Raw genomic sequence first — 19,647 nt, 5'->3', positions numbered from 1 at the left:
TGTGTGTGTGTGTGTGTGTGTGTGTGTGTGTGTGTGTGTGTGTGTGTGTGTGTGTGTGTGTGTGTGTGTGTGTGTGTGTGTGTGTGTGTGTGTGTGGGGGGGGGGTGGGGGGGGGTGGGGGGGTGCAGTAGTGCATGTTGAGATAGAGAGAGCAAAGGGAAGGGTAGACACACACACACACACACACACACACACACACACACACACACACACACACACACACACACACACACACACACACACACACACACACACACACACACACACACACAGTTGATGTTCCGCAAGGCACAAGTGCTGACCAGCATTCTGTTATTGGTCCCTCCTTCCACTTTTACAACTGACCTGTGATTGTGCTGAAAGGGCCTTTGCTGTATAATTTTCTATTCCCACTGCTTCTCTCTCTCTCTCTCTCTCTCTCTCTCTCTCTCTCTCTCTCTCTTTTTTTTTCTCTCTCTTTCTCTCTCTCTCTCTCTCTCTCTCTCTGTATGTGTCTGATATCACTCTACTCAATGTATACTGCCCTACAAAGCCAAAGTGCACTAACTAGTACGCAAAGAATCAAGATGCTAAAACAAAAACGCTTTAAAGTGTTTCAATTGGCCAGCCAAATTATTTTGTAGTGGTGTCTGAATGTAAAGGTGTAGTGATACTTTTATACCCTTTATGGATTGAGACTCACTGTGAAATCGTGAAAGGTAGGGTACAACCACCTCCTCCATTGGTACAACCGATGGTCACTATCCCAGACCCCTACATACCATCATGCATTGGGGTTAGGGTCAGTGGTGTAAAGTAACTAAGTACATTTACTCAACTACTGTAAATTTTTAAGGTACTTTTACTTTACTGGAGTATTTCCAATTTTCAGTACTTTTACTTCTACTCCACTACATCTCAGAGGCAAATATTGTACTCCACTACAATTATTTGGAAACTTAAGTTACTGGTTAATTTGTAGATTTGCATTATTATTACAAAACATACATTACCCACTTCAGCCCTATATGCATTTTGACCATTTGAAAATAGCCGATATTTAAAAAAATATCACAATTGCATTGTGAGCTCACGCATTGTGAGCCGAGCTTGTAGATCTGCTATTTTGAAAAGATTTTTTATACATTTTATACATTTGAAGACTTGTGAAATGGGACATTCTGCATAATGAGTACCTTTACTTTTGGTACATTAAGTACATTTTGATACCCATACTTTTGTACTTTTAGGAAATGTTGAATTCCTGACTTTTACTTGTAACAGCGTATTTCTACATTGCAGTATTGATACTTTTACTTAAGTAAAACATTTGAGTACTTTTTTCCACCACTGGTTAGGGTTAAATGTGAGTTAATGTGTTTTATGTGTGTGTGTGTGTGTCTCAGCAGCAGAGCCCAGCTGGGGAGAACATCTCTCTCAAACATCAGCTCCTCCAGGTGGTGGTGCGCGTGGCTCAGTACCGCATGCTCCTCACCGGTGAGTCTTCATTTGTGACTGACGTAGAGCAGGGGTCTTTAACAAGGGGGTCCTCAGAGATATTGTAGGAGGCGGCCGTCAAATCTTTGTGTGATAGGAACTTTATTTTTGGTATTTTTTACATTAACCACTATAATCCTCGCATCCATATTCTGGGGGGAACATTAGCGGGAAAATAGCAGATCTACAAGCTCACAACGCGTCTGCGACGCGTTGTGAGCTTGTAGATCGGCTATTTTCGGCGAAGAGGTGTGTCGAGGGAGGAAAGAGCTGACCAAGTACAGAGCCAAAGGTCAAGTTTTGAGGGTTTTAAGCCGTTAAATGTCTGAAAACACACATTTAGCATGAATGTATCCAATATATTGTGGGGTCCCTGCTTCATCTCTCTCTCAGCTAAGGGGTCCTTGGCCTGAAAAATGTCGAAGACCCCTGGCGTGGAGAGATTCACCTCAACTGACATAGTTATTACATAATTAATCATTATAGTTATTAGTAATTAACTGTCTTACCACGGCTGTACTGATTATACCTCATTATATATTTGATTATACTTCATTCATTAACTGTATGATTCTCTATTGTGATGTGCTCATTTAATTCCTCTTCCAGATTACCTAAACAACCTCTCTCCAGACTCCAAGGAGTATGAAGACACCCAAGGTACAGTACAGCAGCATCTCGCCGTAGAGCGTTGGTACGACAGCTCACGGCAGGGCACTCATCATGTCTCTAACGGCCATTAACGGGAGAAATTAAAGCTCGCTCTGCATTCCCTGTTATTCATGGCCTGGTTCAAAGTGTTTACGACCTCACGGGGAATTTATCAGGGCTCATTTGGCATGGATACACAGTCAGGAGAGAGACGTTTTGAGGCTGTTTATTTCCGTCCGTCCGTTGCCGATCCCAATTTTCCTTAGAATCCTAAAGAGAGAGTCCTAAAGAGTCCTAAACCACTGATAACAGATGTTTCAATCTGGGAACCCATTCAGTAAAACATTAAAAGATGCAGGATCTATCTTGAGAGACTACTGATGTTTTCGCCAATACTTTGTAAAACAATTTAATTAAAAAAATAACAATTGCAGATACCGATGTTGTCAAAAAAGTAATATAATGAGCAATGCTGTATTTTGGCCAGGTCTGGCTCTAGTTCTTCTACCTGAGCACAGTATGTGTAATTCATGATGAGGCCAGTTGCAGTAACCCTATCTCTGGGACTTATGGCAACTAGTTGTTTGTTGTTTTGTTTGTTTGTTTGTTTGTTTGTTGGTTTGTTCATTGTTTTTTGATGTAAAGCGTCCTTGGGTTCATGAAAGGCGCTATATAAATTCAAGCTATTATTTTTGTTGTTGTTGTTGTTGTTGTTGTTGTTATTATTATCTAAGATAAGGAAGTGAATTCCAAGCCAGATGTTTAGACACTCCCAGGCCCCCTGCTCACTACAGTGGGGGAATGCAGGGGTAGAGCCAGACCAATATATTTGACTTTTATTAAGATATCAATATCGGCAAGTATGTGTCCCGATTTTTAAGCACTTTCAACCTGGCATCCCTATTTTGGGCATGTCATACATGAAAGTTTAAAAAAGTGTTCAAAAATAGCAGATTTATAAGCTCACAACGTGTCTTTTTATTTATTTGTTTGCTTCAAATTGATTTCAAGTATATCAGTCAAATCATCTGTAATTGGTGGTCTGCGACACGGTATTGGACCCAAAAGTCCTGGTCGATTCATAAGGAGACAGACGAAAGACAAAGTGTGATTGTAAATCATAATCACCTCGTAACATAAGGTCTCTCTCTCTCTGTTTCTCTTTCTGTCTCTCTCCCAGCTGCTGTGGTGACAGTGTCTGGCATTGCGGATCAAGCCAATGACAGTTTGAAACACGGGGTGAGTGTCAGATGCGGGCACATGATTGATTCATACATTGCCTTGTAAAACATAAAACCATTCTAAAGCTTTCTTCTGCTTTGTCCTCTCTCTCTGTCTCTCTCTGTCTCTCTCTCTGCCTCTCTCTCTCTCCCTCTCTCGTATCATGTCCTCTCAGGAGAACCTGTTGCGTCTGGTCAACATAGAGTACAGTGTACGTGGCCAGAGGGGCCTGCTGCAGCCTGGCAGGGTAGGCTATGATAACAGCATTGTTTCTCTGCCATCGTATGGTGCCAGGAGCCCAGCCCTCCTGCCCTCCACCACCCCAGTGTTGGCCTTTATCCCACCAGTCAGCTGGGAATCCCCCTGCTTCTCTCTCTGCGTTGGGGTGGCTGGTGGAGAGCAGCTGGTCCGGAGGCCCGGTTTATACGACTCTCAAACTGGCCTTCCTATTTTGAGCATGTCATTATAGGCAAAACATTTAAATAATGTTCAAAATTAACAATTTCTAATAAACTCTGAAATTCCAAAATGTCAAAAATACAGAAAATAGTAGATCTACGAGCTCGTAGGTCGGCTATTTTCACAATTTTTCATACGACGAAGTATAAAGGGTTTAAATGGTTGAACAAACATTGCACATGTTCCGTGGTGTGAATGGTACAGTATGTAGCTCTGTTTTAGCATGTGTGTGTGTGCGCTGTATGTTGATGTGTTCCCAGGTATTTATAAAGGAGGGAACTCTGATGAAGGTCAGCAGGAAGAGCAGACAGCCTCGCCATCTGTTTCTGGTAAATGTCACTTCCTGTTTGCAGCGTGACGCTCAGCTAAACAAATTAAGTCACCCTAACTAGTGGTCATACTGTGTATGCTCTTATTTATTTATTTGAATTATCGCAACACCTTCTTTGCGATGCAAGATAACGCATTTGGCTTTTATATCTAATAGCGGTGTAAAGGCTAAAGTCAGATGTTTTCTGGTGGCTCTGTTTGTATGTCTAGACTATGGGATTGAGAGCAGGGCTTCCTGTCAGGATGTTTCTGAACGTCGACTTCCTGAGCCAGGGCTTTATTGACAGCACAGGGAAGGTCAAGAGAAACTCCTTAAGCCTAATTTATACTGTGTCCTCGCCGCATTGTTAGCAGTGGTGAAAGAAGTACTCATGTAGCAATACCAGAATATAAGAATACTCTTTTACAAGGAAACAGTCTTTGTTCAAAAGAACAAAAATATTGGCATCAAAAAAGGACCAAAGTAAAAGTACTCAAATTTGACAATATTTGTCAAATTGTATCGAAGATAGCAGATCTACACGCTCACAAGCTTGTAGATCAGCTATTTTTGATTAGTCCAAGTATAAAATAGGGCTTAGTTCATGCACATTTTATAATAATGTTCTAAATCTGCAAATTAATTAGTAATTAAGCTGTCAAATGAATATTGTACAGTACAATAAAATAAAGGAAAAGTACCTCCAAATTATACTTAAATGCACTAATTTCAGTAAACGTACTTAGTTACTTTCCACCACAGATTGTTAGCTTGAAAGTCTCAGTTATTTCCGGCGTGGGATGAAGAATAAATTAGGCTTTAAACACTAAATGACCAACATGGGTCGGTGTGAACTCTCACCTACTCTCTTAGCCAAATTCATCTTAAGCTAAGCTAACACTTCAAAAAAAGTCTGCATTCCTACTTATCACGACTATGCGTATATAGTGCTACAAGCTATGTTGAAGGTGTTAAAAAATATAAACTATCCGCTTATGCAGCCCCATGCGCTTTTGTCAAATGACCGTCATCCTTCACCCCTGTAAGACAACACTGAGCAGACAGAGAAGAAAGGGAGAGCAGAGGGATGTCATTTATAAAGCCATAAGACTAAACAGAATAACAATGTGAGACGGGACATTCTTCATCGCCGGGCAGGCAGGGCGAGAAATCTCTGTAGCCTTGCCAATAGTGCATTCTCCACCTCACGAGAGACACACACAAAAAGACTGAGAAACAAAGAGAAAGATGGCAGCCTGTACTAAAGATGCACGTTTCCACGATAACAAGAGAGAAAGGTCCACAATCAGAGAACACTCCCTTGTACTCCTCTGTCATGTTCAAGTTCTATGCTCCAGACTGGTCACTAATAAAAATGCATCTTAATCCTCTATTCTTTGTAGAAAAAAACGACCTGAGTTACAACTCCGCTTTTTTTTCGTCGACACCAAATCTCTTCGTCAAAAATAGCCGATCTACAAGCTCACAACGCGTCACAATGTGGCGCGTTGTGAGCTTGTAGATCTGCTATTTTTGGCGAACGTTCTCCCAGAATAGGCATGCCGGGGTTCAAGTGGTTAAAGCTCTTATTTCTCTCAGGAGGTCACAACCAACAGTAAACCCACAGCTTGTATTCCTAAAGATTTACAGAGAACAAGTCAATGCCCCCCCACTGCACCGAGAAGTAAGGATAATACAGTGATGCATTGTGCTATTAAAGTTGCTTTTATCTCAGTTAAATGATTAAAAGTGAAATGGTTTACCTAAGCTATGCATTCTTTAGAAGGACTTTGTGGAGTTCTGTGTCACTATTTTGTCTAGAATTAAAAAAACAAAAAGTGCTATTGCACATATATGCTGTACAATTGTTGTCAAACAAGATGATATATTGAGCTAATTATCTTCTCTTTAAGGAACTGACATAGTCAGGATTTCCTTTGACCATGAGCCAATGGTCACACGTTTGAAGATCAAAGTCAAGCTTAGAGTGCCACCAAGTGGCGACGTGCTGCATGCACACACAGCAGCCATCGTTCAAGGACTGTCTGAAGCAATATATTTTTCTTCGGGCGGTTAAATAATTGTGTGATATCTCTTTGTATCTTTCAGATGAACGATGTGTTGCTGTATACCTACCCCCAGCAAGATGGGAAGTACAGATTGAAGAACACTCTCTCACTCACAGGGATGAAGGTAGCTTTGGATAGTAGTTGCTCTCACTCTCTTTTCTTCACATCTCATCACGTCTGATATTTGATACATAAATACAACTCACTGATATTTCAGGTCAGTAAACCTGTCATAGACAATGTCCAGAATGGCCTGAAGATTGATGCAACCGACATTTCCATCACGTTGTCAGCAAGGTGCGTCACAACGTGTAACTGTCTTATATCCTGTTTCCTACGTTAGTGGCTTTTAAACCAAATGAATTAAAAACAAAGTTCATATAAAATGTTGTCAAAAACTAGCAAACTAGCAAGACATAGAACAGTTTCATATTCTATTATAGTACTGTAGTTTACACCAGTGGTTTTCAACCTTTTTCACGTCAAGGACCCTCAAATTGACACATATTAGCCCACGGACCCCCTTTTGAAAAGATATGGCAGGGACTCAACCATTTTGATTTCTTGAGGGTCCCAAACTACACTGTATCATCATCATCAGTGTTTATTTAATTATTTAGTTACAGACACATAAGGGTCAATTTGGTTCCTAACTATTAATTTGGGCTGGGGACCCCCTGGAACCCCCTCAAGGACCACTGGCGGTGATTTACACAGTACATTCCTGTGTTCATTTGTATATCTGACAGTGTACAAATGGAACCAAATGCACCCTTAAATGTCTACGCCCTCAGTAGTGATGTTCTGTGCCGTTTTGTGTTCAGCTCGTGCAACGAGAGAGAGGACTGGTTCTACTCTCTGAGCAGGACAGTAGCCGACCATACAAGAGGACCTACCGTTTTTAATAGCTGTCCAGCCGAGGTGAGAAAGAGCGCCACTTGTCTGCCCGTGTGCGTAATTATCTGTGTTATGAAGGCATCTGTTGTACACGTGTGTGTGTGTGTGTGTGTGTGTGTGTGTGTGTGTGTGTGTGTGTGTGTGTGTTCCAGGCTAGAGAGCGTCTGTGGTTGTCTCTAGGTGAGAAGGCCCCGACACTCGTCCCGGTGTCTCATGTGATGATGTGTATGAGCTGCAATTCAGATTTCGGCCTGACTCTGCGTAGACACCACTGCCATGCCTGTGGCAGGGTTAGTAACACACTCGAAAACACACACACACACACACACACACACACACACACACACACACACACACACACACACACACACACACACACACACACACACACACACACACACACACACACACACACACAGATCATCTACGACAGAAACTGTACCTCCGGACAGAGCAGGGAGGGTGGCGCTCCGTTCGTTTGTGTGTCATTCTCTCTTGTGACTGGAACCTGAAATGTCCTTTTTTGTCATGATGTAGATTGTTTGCAGGAGCTGCTGTCGGAACCGGTACCCCCTGAAGTACATGAGAGATCGCATGGCCAAAGTGTGTGACCACTGTTACAACCAACTCAAGAAGAAAGGTACACAACTCACTCTGTTCCTCCTCTCGCTCTACCTGCATCTGCAGTGATGCTCCTTAGTAAACAGAAATAACTTTTTCAGGTCAGGACTAGCCTGGCTCCAGCCTGTGAATCGCTAGCCATGCCCATTAAAAAATATGTTCAGGCGATTCTGGTCTGGTGACGCTCTCATAGGAGGTGTCAGCCTCGGTTGAAAATCTGTTAGACGAATCGGGATCGGGATAATCCAGTATGAACCAATCGCCAAAGAGTCTTTGAAAAAAAAACAACATCTCAGCAATCGGCTGCATTGAGAGGGCTTTCAGACTGAATAATGGAGTGAAACGAAATGAAAATTCAGGCTGAGTGTCAGGCTAGGTCAGGACACCAATTGAATCCAATCAGGAGAGTGAACCCCACAAAGATAATTTTTCAGTTCCAATTGTGTCAAAACATATTTCTTCCGTTTCATCACTTTCAACCAATATCACTTGTTTATCCTGTATATTGTACGAGTTCTCTCGACTGATTGGTCAAATTGGTATTCCGACCATCTTCTTTTACTAAAGAGCTGGAGAGATGGTAAGACACCTGTTAATGAACAATATATTATTATCTATTTAACACGTATTTAAAAAAAATGTCACTTGTATCTCCTTCAACTGTCTCTCTGTCTCTCTCTGTCTCTCTTTGTGCAGGGGGGGATGTGTCTGCATTGACAGCTAAAAACAGTCCTCGGTTAAACCGATCCAGTCGTCCTCTCTCCGCTGTGTTCCAGAACATTCACCCTCCTACCCTTTGGAGACATCGGAAAGGCACTGCCTCCCTGACCCAGGTATAACCCTAAAGATTAACGCTTCTATGGCCTCATGATGGAGATATATGCAATATCATGTTCACAGTACAGCTAGTGGGAATTAACCACTTAAACATTGACACCTGTATGCGATGAAAATAGCTGATCCACAAGCTGTCAATGCATTGCACGATGTGATGCATTGTGAGCTTGTAGATCTGCTATTTTTTCCTGCACAACACCGGCGTAAGACGTGTATAAAGTAAGCATATACTGTACAGTAGGCCTATATGCCTTCGATGACATGCCCATAATAGCGACGACAGGGTTAATGTGTTTCATTTTCGATGATGTGATCTAGTCAGCCATGCAAATTAAGGGAGAAATTATTATTCAATCAGCATTACATTTACACATGTATTCATTGATAGTGAACAGTGGAGATGGACAGGAAACAGGGAGAGAGAGATGGGGAGAGACATGCAGTAAAGATCGACGGGAACGGGAGTCGAACCCGCGATGCACTGTCAGGCTGCATTAGAGCCTATAAGTACCCGAATCGCTAGGCCAGCAGTCCGGGCCTATAGATTTTTAACAATTTAATTATCAGTTGTGGTGTTGTAGCCTATAATATATAAATGTCATATATGGGTGACCTGTTTACAGCTTTGTGCTTGACACATTACTGTTGAAATAAAAGTCCTTCTAATGGGAAGTAGTTGGTGTCTGAGCACAGTCCTTTTGACTTATGGTATCACTATTTTCTGATCCAGCACCACTTTTTAGGCATTAGGATGTGTGTCTTCTTTGTTGATTGTTATTTAACTTGGGGGGTTAACATATACAGTGACCAGACATCCTGGTTTGTCTGGGATTGTCCCAGTTTCAAGCTGGTCCCGAGTCTTGACAAATATCTCTAAAACACTGAAATGTCCTGGTTTTCAACATTCACTATCAATTTGGCCCAATTTTCACTCAAATTAAAAATGTGTTTTGTTTTGAATGGTATGTATATACTATATCATATAAGAATATCTATATTTAGCTAACTTAAACTCTGTCGTACGATTATGTTGCTTTGTGTCACTTGCCGAAAAGAACAGATGTGGCACATTATTAGCTTGTAGATCAGTTGTTTTTGGAAAGTGACACTGTCATCCAGTATGATGAAGTATTGATTAAGCTTGCCGCTTTAACCATATGAACCTTGGAGTCTCTATTCTGGGCATATCATAATACCCATGGCGAAAATGGCCGATCTACAAACTCACGACGCCGCGCGTCTTGAGCTTATAGATCTGCCATTTTCAGCGAAGAGATTCGATGTTCAGGGAGAAACGGAGGAGACCAAGTACGGACCAAAAAATACTGTAAAAAGCAGTGGTTTTCAAAGTGGGGTTCGGGGACCGCCACAGGTCCTTGAGAGGATTCCAGGAGGTGCCCAGATAAATTATTGATAGTAACCAAACCTTTACAGGTCTGTAACTCAGAGAGAGTACAAATGGTTCCATTTGTGCACAAGAGTTACAGGTTCCGTGGCCTAATGAATACCAATTGAAATTCAAAGGTTTGAAAACCACTGGTATGTAGCAGTGTTTCCCATACAGTCGGTCAGGACTAATATTTGAGTTGTGGACCCATTTTCATGGGTCTTAATAAAAATTATAATAAATTATAATAAATTTGATAATATTTTGTTATTTCACAAGATTTAAAATTTCCCCCCCAAAACAAACTTTAAAAAAACAATTTAATTAAAATAAAATAAAAAATAAATCAAAGAAATTCCATTATTATTATATCATTTTTTAAACTTAAGAATTAGTTGTGAGCTTGTACATCTGCTACTTTCACTAGTTTGGATCCTGGTTAGACGTCACATTTCTCTTTTGGGTCTCAAGCTAAAAAGTTTAAGTTTAACGTTCCTCATGAGAGCTCTCCTTGTTGCCCAGGTGACGGTGTCAGATGAAGGTTCCATAAGTGGCAACCTGCAGCGCAGTAAGAGAAGCAAAAAGAACTGGAAGAGGCTGTGGTTCCTCCTCAAAGACAAGGTGCTTTACACCTACCGGGCCAGAGAGGTGAGGGGGAATGTACTCTCCCCTTATACCTAAACACACACACACGCACGCACACACACACACGCACACGCGCACACACACGCACACGCACACACGCACGCGCTCGCACACACGCACGCACGCACGCACGCACGCACGCACGCACGCACGCACGCACGCACGCACGCACGCACGCACGCACGCACGCACGCACGCACGCACACGCACATGCTCACACACACACACACACACACGCACGCGCGCGCGCGCGCGCACACGCACTCACAGGGAACATCGCTTAAGGTCTTTACAGGAATAAACCACATTAAAATCGCATCAGAACTATGATATTGTTCAGTGTTTCTTAAACACTAGGTGGGAAATAATTTTATGGTCGCGGACCCATTTCTATGGGCCGCAAGTACCTTTTTTGACCCCCCAAAATCAGAGCATATAATAAACAGGTTGATGCTTTTTTCGCGTAGTCGGCTAGTCGCGTTGAAATATCAACCTCTTTTAGAATAAAAAATTGCATTGCTTTATCGCTTTATTTGCGTTCTGTGTTGATGTACTTGATGTTGGTAATGTTAATTTTCAGGCCCATTAACTGCATGAAAAAAACTGTAACGTCCACAGTGAAGCGTCCATTTCGTTAAACTTTTACACTTTCGGAATGACAAACGTATAAAAGGATAAATTGACACGTCAAACAATCACAATGTTTCTTTATTTGTCTGGTCTTGGTCCAGGAGCAGGTGGCGTCTGAGAGTCTGCCTCTGCTGGGCTTCACAGTGAGACACCCTGACAGACAGCCCGGGGCGGAGGAGACCACCGAGTTCCAACTCTACCACAAAAAGACTCTGTATTACACCTTCAAGGCTGAGGATAACCACACAGCCCAGAGGTGAGAAGAACAAAAATCCCCTTGGATTTCAGAAGTGTTTTTTTTTTACTAACTTCCCTACAGAAATAAAAGATCTGGGGGCGGCGATGGTCGAGTGGTTAAGGCGTGTACCACTTAGCCGTAAACTCTGATGCCTTGATAGCGTGTCCCGGGTTCGATTCCCGAGCCCTGTGGGGGATTTGCTTTGTGTCTCTCCTCATTTCTCTCCCCTGTTTCCTGTCATTCTTACTGTAACTGTGCTATCGTAATAAAGGTAAAAAGTCCCAAAAGTAATCTTAGAAATGCAAAATCCAATGCAACATGACGTGACTGATGCTGATTATGTGCGCCGTCGGTCATGCAGACGCATGTGTAATGGTAGATGTACAGTAGTCGTAGTCATTTCTACGCCTGAGAATTGTAGTGGATTTGTAGGCGGTTCTTTATATTCTTACTCTTTGGATAAATGAGTACTTTTACATCGTCAGTCGATGCTTCAAAACTATATGCATACTGTATGGTCACCGGCCTACTCGGGAACTGTGCAAGTCGGCAACCATGCAAGTTGGAAGTGCATGTCCCACGCGGGTATGCATTACCCGTTGTCAGAGTACCCGTTGTACCCATCTGTCTGTCTGTGTTATATGTTTGTGTTTTGGACTTTATGCCCATATATGGAGTTCCGTGCCAGGCATGTCCAAATATGGAGTCCAGCCCAGACTATGGCAGTACTATGACGTTTTCTTTTTAAAAGCACGAACTGTTGCGGTTACTGACCTGACTAAGCTGGGAAACAGATAAACATGGTTGTCAGTTCCTTCAAAGCAACACAAAAGGCTACCACAGGTCTACTCCAGAGCCTTGACGATGGCTTCGTTGGCCTCTATGCAGATCTGAACCTCTGCCCTGCCCGCCTCCTCGGACACAGTGGACACGTCGAGCCGGGCCTTCTCCAGGTTGGCCTTTGCAGCCGCAATATCCAGCTGGTCAAGGGGCACAGCCTCCTCCGCTAGCAGCTGTACCGAAGAATCCGCGTTGACCGTCACCGACCCGCTGCTCACAAAGTATTTGGCAGAGGAGCCGTCGTCATTGAAGACCGTGACGACCCCGGGCCTGAGCACCTGCAGGGTGGGCACGTGGGCGGGGAGGATACCGAATGACCCGGTCAGCGTGGGCACGTCAACCTGTTTGACACTGGCTTCCTTGAAGAACACCTGGGTCGGAGAGGCGAAGGTGAAGGACATCTGAGGCGAGCCTGTGGCTACTTCAGCGTAGCAGCGAGCGTGCCTCAGCACGGGGAGAGAACGACGGAGAAACCTTGCCGCCATCATATTAGTGAAATAGGTTGTAATCGGGATTCATTTAAATCTCACAGTGATCCCCAAGCCCTTGTGTGAGTGAAGTCAGTCAGTGTGCGCCTGATCACTATGACATCAAATGGATGACATCAGGGCCCTCAATATATGGGGATTTGTGGGTTTTTTGTCTGTTTGCCTGTGTCCCCTTTTATCATGCGCATATATGGAGTTCCCTGATGTCATCAGTATACTGTATATGCCCATATATGGTCATATCGGTCAGAGTTTTCACGCATTTATAGTAGGATGTGCACACTGGAGCAATGTTGCCAGATTCTGTGAGAGAAACAAGCAACCAGGTCTAGGAAAACTAGCCCAAAAGAAGCGACTATGGGCCACAGGAGTACTTTAATATATACATCAGCTATTTGAAAATAGCAGATGTACATGTGCCATGTACATAGTTACTTTCCACCACTGAGATTGGGGTCCCCAGAGATAAAAGAAAATGGTACCAAATGGGTGTCTAGCTGTGGCCTAATGCGTATAACACTGGGGGTCCTTGAAATTCATTCATTCATTCAACCTTTATTTAAGATTCTCAGAGAGACCCTCATTTACAATGATGCCGAGATTACACACATATCTTATCTTATATATATACATTTCTAAACCCAAAACCCCCCCAAAAAAACTGCCACTGTGTGGGACTAAACACAAAAACAACATATCAATGTCACTAACAAGACACGCCACAACGTGCAGAATTACTACGCACAGTCTGTAGGCCACTTCATACTGCTCAGCACACATCTGCCCCCTCGCAGCATAATTAATTGCGGCAAACACAAACTCACAACATTACAGTCGGCCATGTTGTTCCTTAGCGTCATCGCCGACCACCGCCCAACGAGACCCAAGTGAGGTCAGACAACACACTCCATATTTGGGCATAGCTCCATTGGGAACATCTCCTATTATGGCTTTATATATTATAGAGACCAACAAACACAAAGCACCGCGCAGCGGCTAGGGGGGAGGGGCGCCCCGACCCTCTAGTAAATATAACATAAGAATAACAAGAACAACAACGATAATGTTGACAACAAACAGTTAAAACAGTTGCATACAGGTAATGCAAGGTTATTATATAATTTCCTAAAATGGCCAATAGATACTAGGGTATTCAATTTCAGCTCTTGTTGCAAGAAGTTCCAAGAATCAGGTGCACCAAAGCTGAAAGCAGTCTTTCCCAGTTCCGAACTGGCAAAAGGAACCAGAAGGACTAGGCAATCGTTAGAGCGAGTTGGAATGTGACTAGGTTTTAAAAAACAGGTTGAGAATAGCTGTGGAATAAAGTTGAAGTTGTTTGTCTGGACATGTCCAAATATGGAGACACAAGCTGCACTCTGTACAGATGTCATGGACTGGCCTCCAGTACTCTGACAACGGTTAGAGACAAAGTGCTGTAACTACTTTTTTGGAGACATTTGTTGACTTATTTCATAAACAATGACCTCATCAAGATATTAGTGCAATATCACGTATATACCAATAACCCATTGGTGGCCAGTTGAAATACTTTAAAGCCTTTTTTCTGTTTGATTCATGGTTACTGCACTTCGGCAATTAATTGAAAAAAAAATAAAAAAATATTTTTTATTTGGCCGCGGACCCCCATCTGAAATGATTATGTGCCAGGGACCCCCATACAAGACTTAAGTTGTTAAAATCATATATTTTTTTTCAAAATCTTAATGATTTTTCAAGATAAAAAATCTACAAGCTTCACAACGTGTTGCATCACGACACGTTGTGAAGCTTGAAGATTGGCTATTTTCAAATCCCCGATATGTATAGTGTTAGAGTGGTACAACACATTTTGCTAGGGACCCACTAGAGCCCCCTCAAGGACCTCTGGGGGTGTCCCCAGACCTCACTTTAAGAACCATTGTTGTAGACATCCCAGTACTGACATCACACTAATGATGTCATAAGCCCAATTCCAATACAAAATGTTTGACCTCCTCGACTCCTCCGTCCTCTAGCATGGCGGTGGAACGGGCAAATTGGTGACCTTCCAAAATTTGTGACCATCTTGTGTTGTGGACTTCATATAGTGTAAATGTCCAAACGTTAAATCACAGCTATTTGTTTATTAACAGTGTACACTAGGTTAAATATAACAAACAAACAGCAATGATTTACTTTGAATATTAATGTTATGTGAAGAAGATGTGAAGATGAACATTTTGAGTATTGGAATTTGGCCATAGACTGGCTTCCAAGTACTTTGTACCTATTTCACCCGCGTAATAACCCGGGCAGTGCTGGGTACCCCAGCTATAATAATACATTCTCAATTTCTTTCTAATTCAGGACCACATGTTAAAAGATATCTCAACTAGTAGTTGTCCATCTGTTATGCTGGCAGGCACAGGACCTGTGGGGTTCCACACTGGAAGGATGCTGTACTTTTTGTTTGCCTGAATTACTCATGTCATGCAAGTCATGATAATAACATGATTAAATCTGTTCTTTTTACAGGTGGGTAAATGCCATGGAAGAAGCCACAGTTTTATAGCACTGGTCGCTGAACATGGAACTGAATGCCCATGCATCACTTACTTTTTTACCTTTCCTATTCTGCCATTTTTCTCGCCATGCAAATACCTGAATGTGAAGAGAAAAGGGGAAGATGAAGGACAATGAATATAGTTATTGTTGATGGCCACACTTATCTGAAGAAAGGAAGACGTCGTGTTCTTTGAGAGGGGACACGATCACCTACTTTGTCATGTCACCCTCCAGTGTTTACAAGCCACGGCTCCTCCGGCAGGTGTAATGCTGGGAGTCAGGAGAGAGCTGTTGGCCCAGATACTGTATGTAGCCATCTGGAAAATTCCACTAAGGTGACCTGCATTTCCCCCAGAAGTTGATCAACTTGGATTTCTAATTCCCTGGAAAGCTGGTAGATTATTTTGAAGTGAGTAGGCGGATGAGATGTTTATTCACTGATTTGGATTTTGTGTGCGTTTTTACACATTGATTAACCACTTAACCACTGAACCACAAAAAAGTCTATGTTCTTTCAAATATAGCCGATCTACAAGCTCCCTTGTGATCTTGTAGATCTGCAATCGTCAAAATGTGTTTTTATTTTTGCCTATAATAACATGCCCCAAATTGGGATGCCTGGGTTAAGTGGTTTCAACCTGGCGGCCCTATCTTGGCCATGTCATTGTAGGCAAATAAATGACGAAAATAGCAGATCTACAAGCTCGCAACCTGTTGTTAAGCTACATGTATCTGCAACGGTATTTCCACTATTTTTGAAATATGGCTCATGTGGTTAATTCTGTCTCAATTGTTAAATGTAACTGAATAACGTCAGCATCTCATCACTACATTACAGTTTTACTGTATGTTTTATTTGAGGTTGCCAAAAATAATTGATCATCATTTGAACTGACCGCCATATGTTGCCTGATTCTGGTGAAGTTATTATCTGATCGTCACAGTTAAAAGATCAACTATTATGCCTTTGTTTTCACCACATCATTTTCCACTTGGGAAAAAAAAGACTACATTACACCCAATGCCTGATATTTTGAATCACAGGTGCTCGCAAATAATTGATATTGTGTTATCTGTATAGAGGTGTTTGTATGTTTGTCATGTACTGTATTTCAGATGTCTTGCAAGAGCCTGTAAATGTAATTACATACATTTAAAGGCTTGATTGATTATTTGCTTTATTTGCACTGATATATAAGAGAATAAACCTAAAAGAGTAATCTATAAGTCTGCCTTTTATCACTTACTGTATAATAGAGAGTGTGTGCCAAACTCTGGTTACTGCAAATCTCTCTTCTTTTTGCACAAAAAGTCCTTGCCATTATTTATGAATAGGCTACTATAGGCTACAGTGAAGTCGGACTGAATAATGACTTAACTGATATTTGTACTTAGGCTGTCCTGAAAGTTTATAATATTTAGAGACATTTAAAATTTAAAATACAAAAGTAGTAGTAGTAGGCGAGAATTAGCAAGCTGGACATTTAGACTGAATGTTTCCTTTATCCTCATCTTGCACTAATGCACGCAACTGTTTTTGCCAGGTTTTATTTTTGTTGTTTCTCATAAGCGTGCATCCGTTGTCCGTCAACAGCACAGTAGTCTGTGCCTTGACTGTGGGGCTGACTCTCCCAGCCCCGCCCCCTTGCTTCAACAATATGGGAATAGGCAGTTCGCGTCATGGACATGTAAAAGCGGAATTCCTGTGAGTAGCCTTGATTATTCTTCCTTGTGTCCTCTAGATGGCACTCTGAGTAATGCTTAGTTTCCTAAAATAGCAGATCTACAAGCTCACAACACATTTTCCATTTCCGCGCGATACGTGAACCAGGCTTCAGCATTGCAGGACAACAGGCTGACGATTGTAAAATCAGTTGTAAATTATGACACCAATGTCAGTGTTGCAATCCTCTGTGCAGTCCATCTCTCAGCAGGTGCATGCTATACCAGCCATGCATGAGCCTATCAGACGAATGTGTTGAGTCTGTTATGAAATACATACTGTACCATGTGTGGTAACACAGTGGCCTATTTAGATCCACCCACCCACCCACATGGTTGCTACATAAAGAAAACTGCCACTAAAGGAGAAGTGAGATGCCTTGGTGAGCTCACTGGTGTTTCAGAAACAGAACGCACTTCAAGGTGTTAGGCAAGGCGCAAAAAGGTGGGTTGGATACGCAGACTGTACACTACTGTGAGCTATGCTACGCAGGAGTGGGTGGCATGCAAAGACCAGGCCTGCTCCGTTTCTCATCTTCCCCGGGGGCTTGCTGACCCAGAATGATGTTACACAGAAAGTTGTTCTTTCAAAAAGTTCCTGAAAGTTGCAGACACCTCGTCCTACATAGAGGAGGAATCATTCATCACCGTGTGCTTCAGTTCTATCTCCTACTTTCCTCTTTTCTCTTCCCCTGCGTCCTCGCCTCACCCTCTCCCCGACATTACAGTCATCTTTAGAACCATGATTTTGTCTTCCATGCTGTGTCATGTTCCACTTTGTAAAGTCTATGTATTCTTCTAGTATTCTGTTACACAGTACTCTGCACATTACTTGCTGATCATAATTTGTTCTTAATGAGCCGCCACCCCCTGCCAGAACCAAAGATAGAGCTCATCTCCGCCACTATTATCCACAACACCTGTTTCTATTCAGTGATGCATTTTTTTAAAAATAACCTCGCACCTATCGCAGCTATCATTCTGCTGTGCCAAATGGACTCATACAACACTAATGATTAGTCCTGTTGTAGATTCAGTCAAGGCAGCTGGAAATGGGAGAGTGCCGTGTTTATTTACTGACTGTCATCTTCATATTTACCTAAGGGATGCAGAGCTTTGGTTTGCTTTTTTCTATTTGACATAGCATAGCGTTTGGCCAGTTGGAGATAGACACAACAGTAAGACACTTGAGTATGTAAATCTAAATGGCTGAGATGTCAACAGAAATAAAGTGGTGATGTTGTTTTTGTTTGGTGCTGGACTTCCACTTGTTTGGAATACTGGAGGGAGTGGCAGCCGTGCCATAACCCTGTAGACACTCTACAGTATGTCACTACCGGCCAAGGCAGCACACACACACACACACACACACACACACACACACACACACACACACACATGCACGCGCACACACACAAACAAGTTCAATTAATCCTGAGGATTGTACTGTGCAGACGCTTTCAGCTCCATTGTATATGCTTTTACGTGTTATCTCTGGTTCTCATCGAAGGAAGTATAAACTGTTTAACATAGCTAAAACCCATTTTCTATTGCAGAACTTCCTCATACGTGAGTGCCGACCGCCGTGGAATTCTGCGAGACAAACTTCCCTTTTACGTGATAACTTCACACTAACACACACTCAGACATGGTCAGCTGAAGTCCAGTTGTCTTCAACAAGGACAAAAGGAGAGAGAGAGAGAGAGAGAGGAGAAAATAACTCCCCTGTCCCCTTGACATTGGCTTGACATTGCTGTGCTGGCAACTTCTTGTGTTCCTCTGCACTCCACTCCTGAGAGACAGAGAAAGGGAGAAAAGAGAGTAGGATAAAAAAGGTGTGTGTAGCAAGGTGCAAGAATAGAGGGACAAGCTCTTATGTCCTACTTTACTAACTCTGCAGCCGACACTGAAAACCATTCCGTCTCCCTCGCTGCGCTTTTAGAACTCGCCCTCCCTTCCTGAGCAGGACATATTATGGAGAGAAAACACACTTCTCACGGCACCACCCACTGAGCATTTCTCCTATGTTATCTGTAAACAGAGAGAATGTGTGCGTGTGCGTGTGCGTGTGCGTGTGCGTGTGCGTGTGCGTGTGCGTGTGTGTCATGGTTTGCTTGGCTCTTGGGTCACCACTCTGTCATCAGTACTACCCATCCGCAAAATGGAGAAACAATCATAATGTGTGAGGTTGGCAACTTCAACAAAAATAACTATTCTGAGCTCTAGGTGGGCAGCTCCAGCTGGAGATGGCGAGGCGCTAGCTGCGTGCCTGTTCCTGGGGAGATACAGGCCAACAAAAAGTAACTCATAATTGAGATGATTTCAAAATGATGCAATGTACTGTAAGCACCAATTAATATCCCCAGCATGACGGGGCTTTATTTCCCAGCCACTTTCATCCAGCAATTAGTCACTTATAGTAATAATGTCACATTATACCAAAGGATCACCTGGGGACCGTATGTATAGGGCCTACCATTATGGGTCCATTTACAGTATCAACTCTCAGAGTTAAACTAACACTGAGGATTCTGCTGTGTATCAAAAATGATACACACCTGATACATTAATATGATACATTAAACCACTTGGTTCTCAACCAGTGGTCCGGG

The 19,647-nt window shown here is 42.6% G+C and overlaps 2 protein-coding genes across 6 annotated transcripts in view; one reads left to right on the top strand and one right to left on the bottom strand.

The window, feature by feature from the left end:
- The window catches only part of LOC311048964 (FYVE, RhoGEF and PH domain-containing protein 5-like), a 32,655-nt gene extending 16,153 nt beyond the window's left edge, over positions 1-16,502 (top strand). Inside the window, exons 8-21 of one of the 5 annotated variants that reach the window (XM_084062357.1) lie at positions 1,389-1,476; positions 2,086-2,136; positions 3,308-3,366; positions 3,524-3,595; positions 4,068-4,136; positions 6,227-6,310; positions 6,404-6,483; positions 7,011-7,107; positions 7,236-7,373; positions 7,621-7,723; positions 8,401-8,537; positions 10,451-10,576; positions 11,305-11,459; positions 15,284-16,502. In XM_084062357.1, the coding sequence (XP_083918483.1) occupies positions 1,389-1,476; positions 2,086-2,136; positions 3,308-3,366; positions 3,524-3,595; positions 4,068-4,136; positions 6,227-6,310; positions 6,404-6,483; positions 7,011-7,107; positions 7,236-7,373; positions 7,621-7,723; positions 8,401-8,537; positions 10,451-10,576; positions 11,305-11,459; positions 15,284-15,320 (1,296 nt within the window). In that variant the 3' untranslated portion in view covers positions 15,321-16,502. Of the gene's footprint in view, positions 1-1,385; positions 1,477-2,085; positions 2,137-3,307; positions 3,367-3,523; positions 3,596-4,067; positions 4,137-6,226; positions 6,311-6,403; positions 6,484-7,010; positions 7,108-7,235; positions 7,374-7,620; positions 7,724-8,400; positions 8,538-10,450; positions 10,577-11,304; positions 11,460-15,283 lie in introns of all 5 variants that reach the window. The other 4 variants (XM_084062360.1, XM_084062359.1, XM_084062358.1 and 1 more) reach the window with 4 other exon arrangements.
- LOC311048966 (ATP synthase subunit delta, mitochondrial-like) lies at positions 12,287-12,773 on the bottom strand (the record flags this gene model as incomplete). Its single annotated transcript, XM_084062362.1, has 1 exon — positions 12,287-12,773. Exon 1 carries the CDS (start codon positions 12,767-12,769, stop codon positions 12,287-12,289), a length of 483 nt encoding a protein of 160 aa, XP_083918488.1. The 5' UTR covers positions 12,770-12,773.
- Positions 16,503-19,647: the final 3,145 nt, after the last annotated feature.

The sequence above is a fragment of the Gymnoscopelus microlampas genome, assembly GCF_963454915.1.
Source record: "Gymnoscopelus microlampas genome assembly, chromosome: 7".
In the NCBI taxonomy this organism is placed as follows: Eukaryota; Metazoa; Chordata; class Actinopteri; order Myctophiformes; family Myctophidae; genus Gymnoscopelus; species Gymnoscopelus microlampas.
This window is presented reverse-complemented; position numbering and strand designations above follow the sequence as displayed.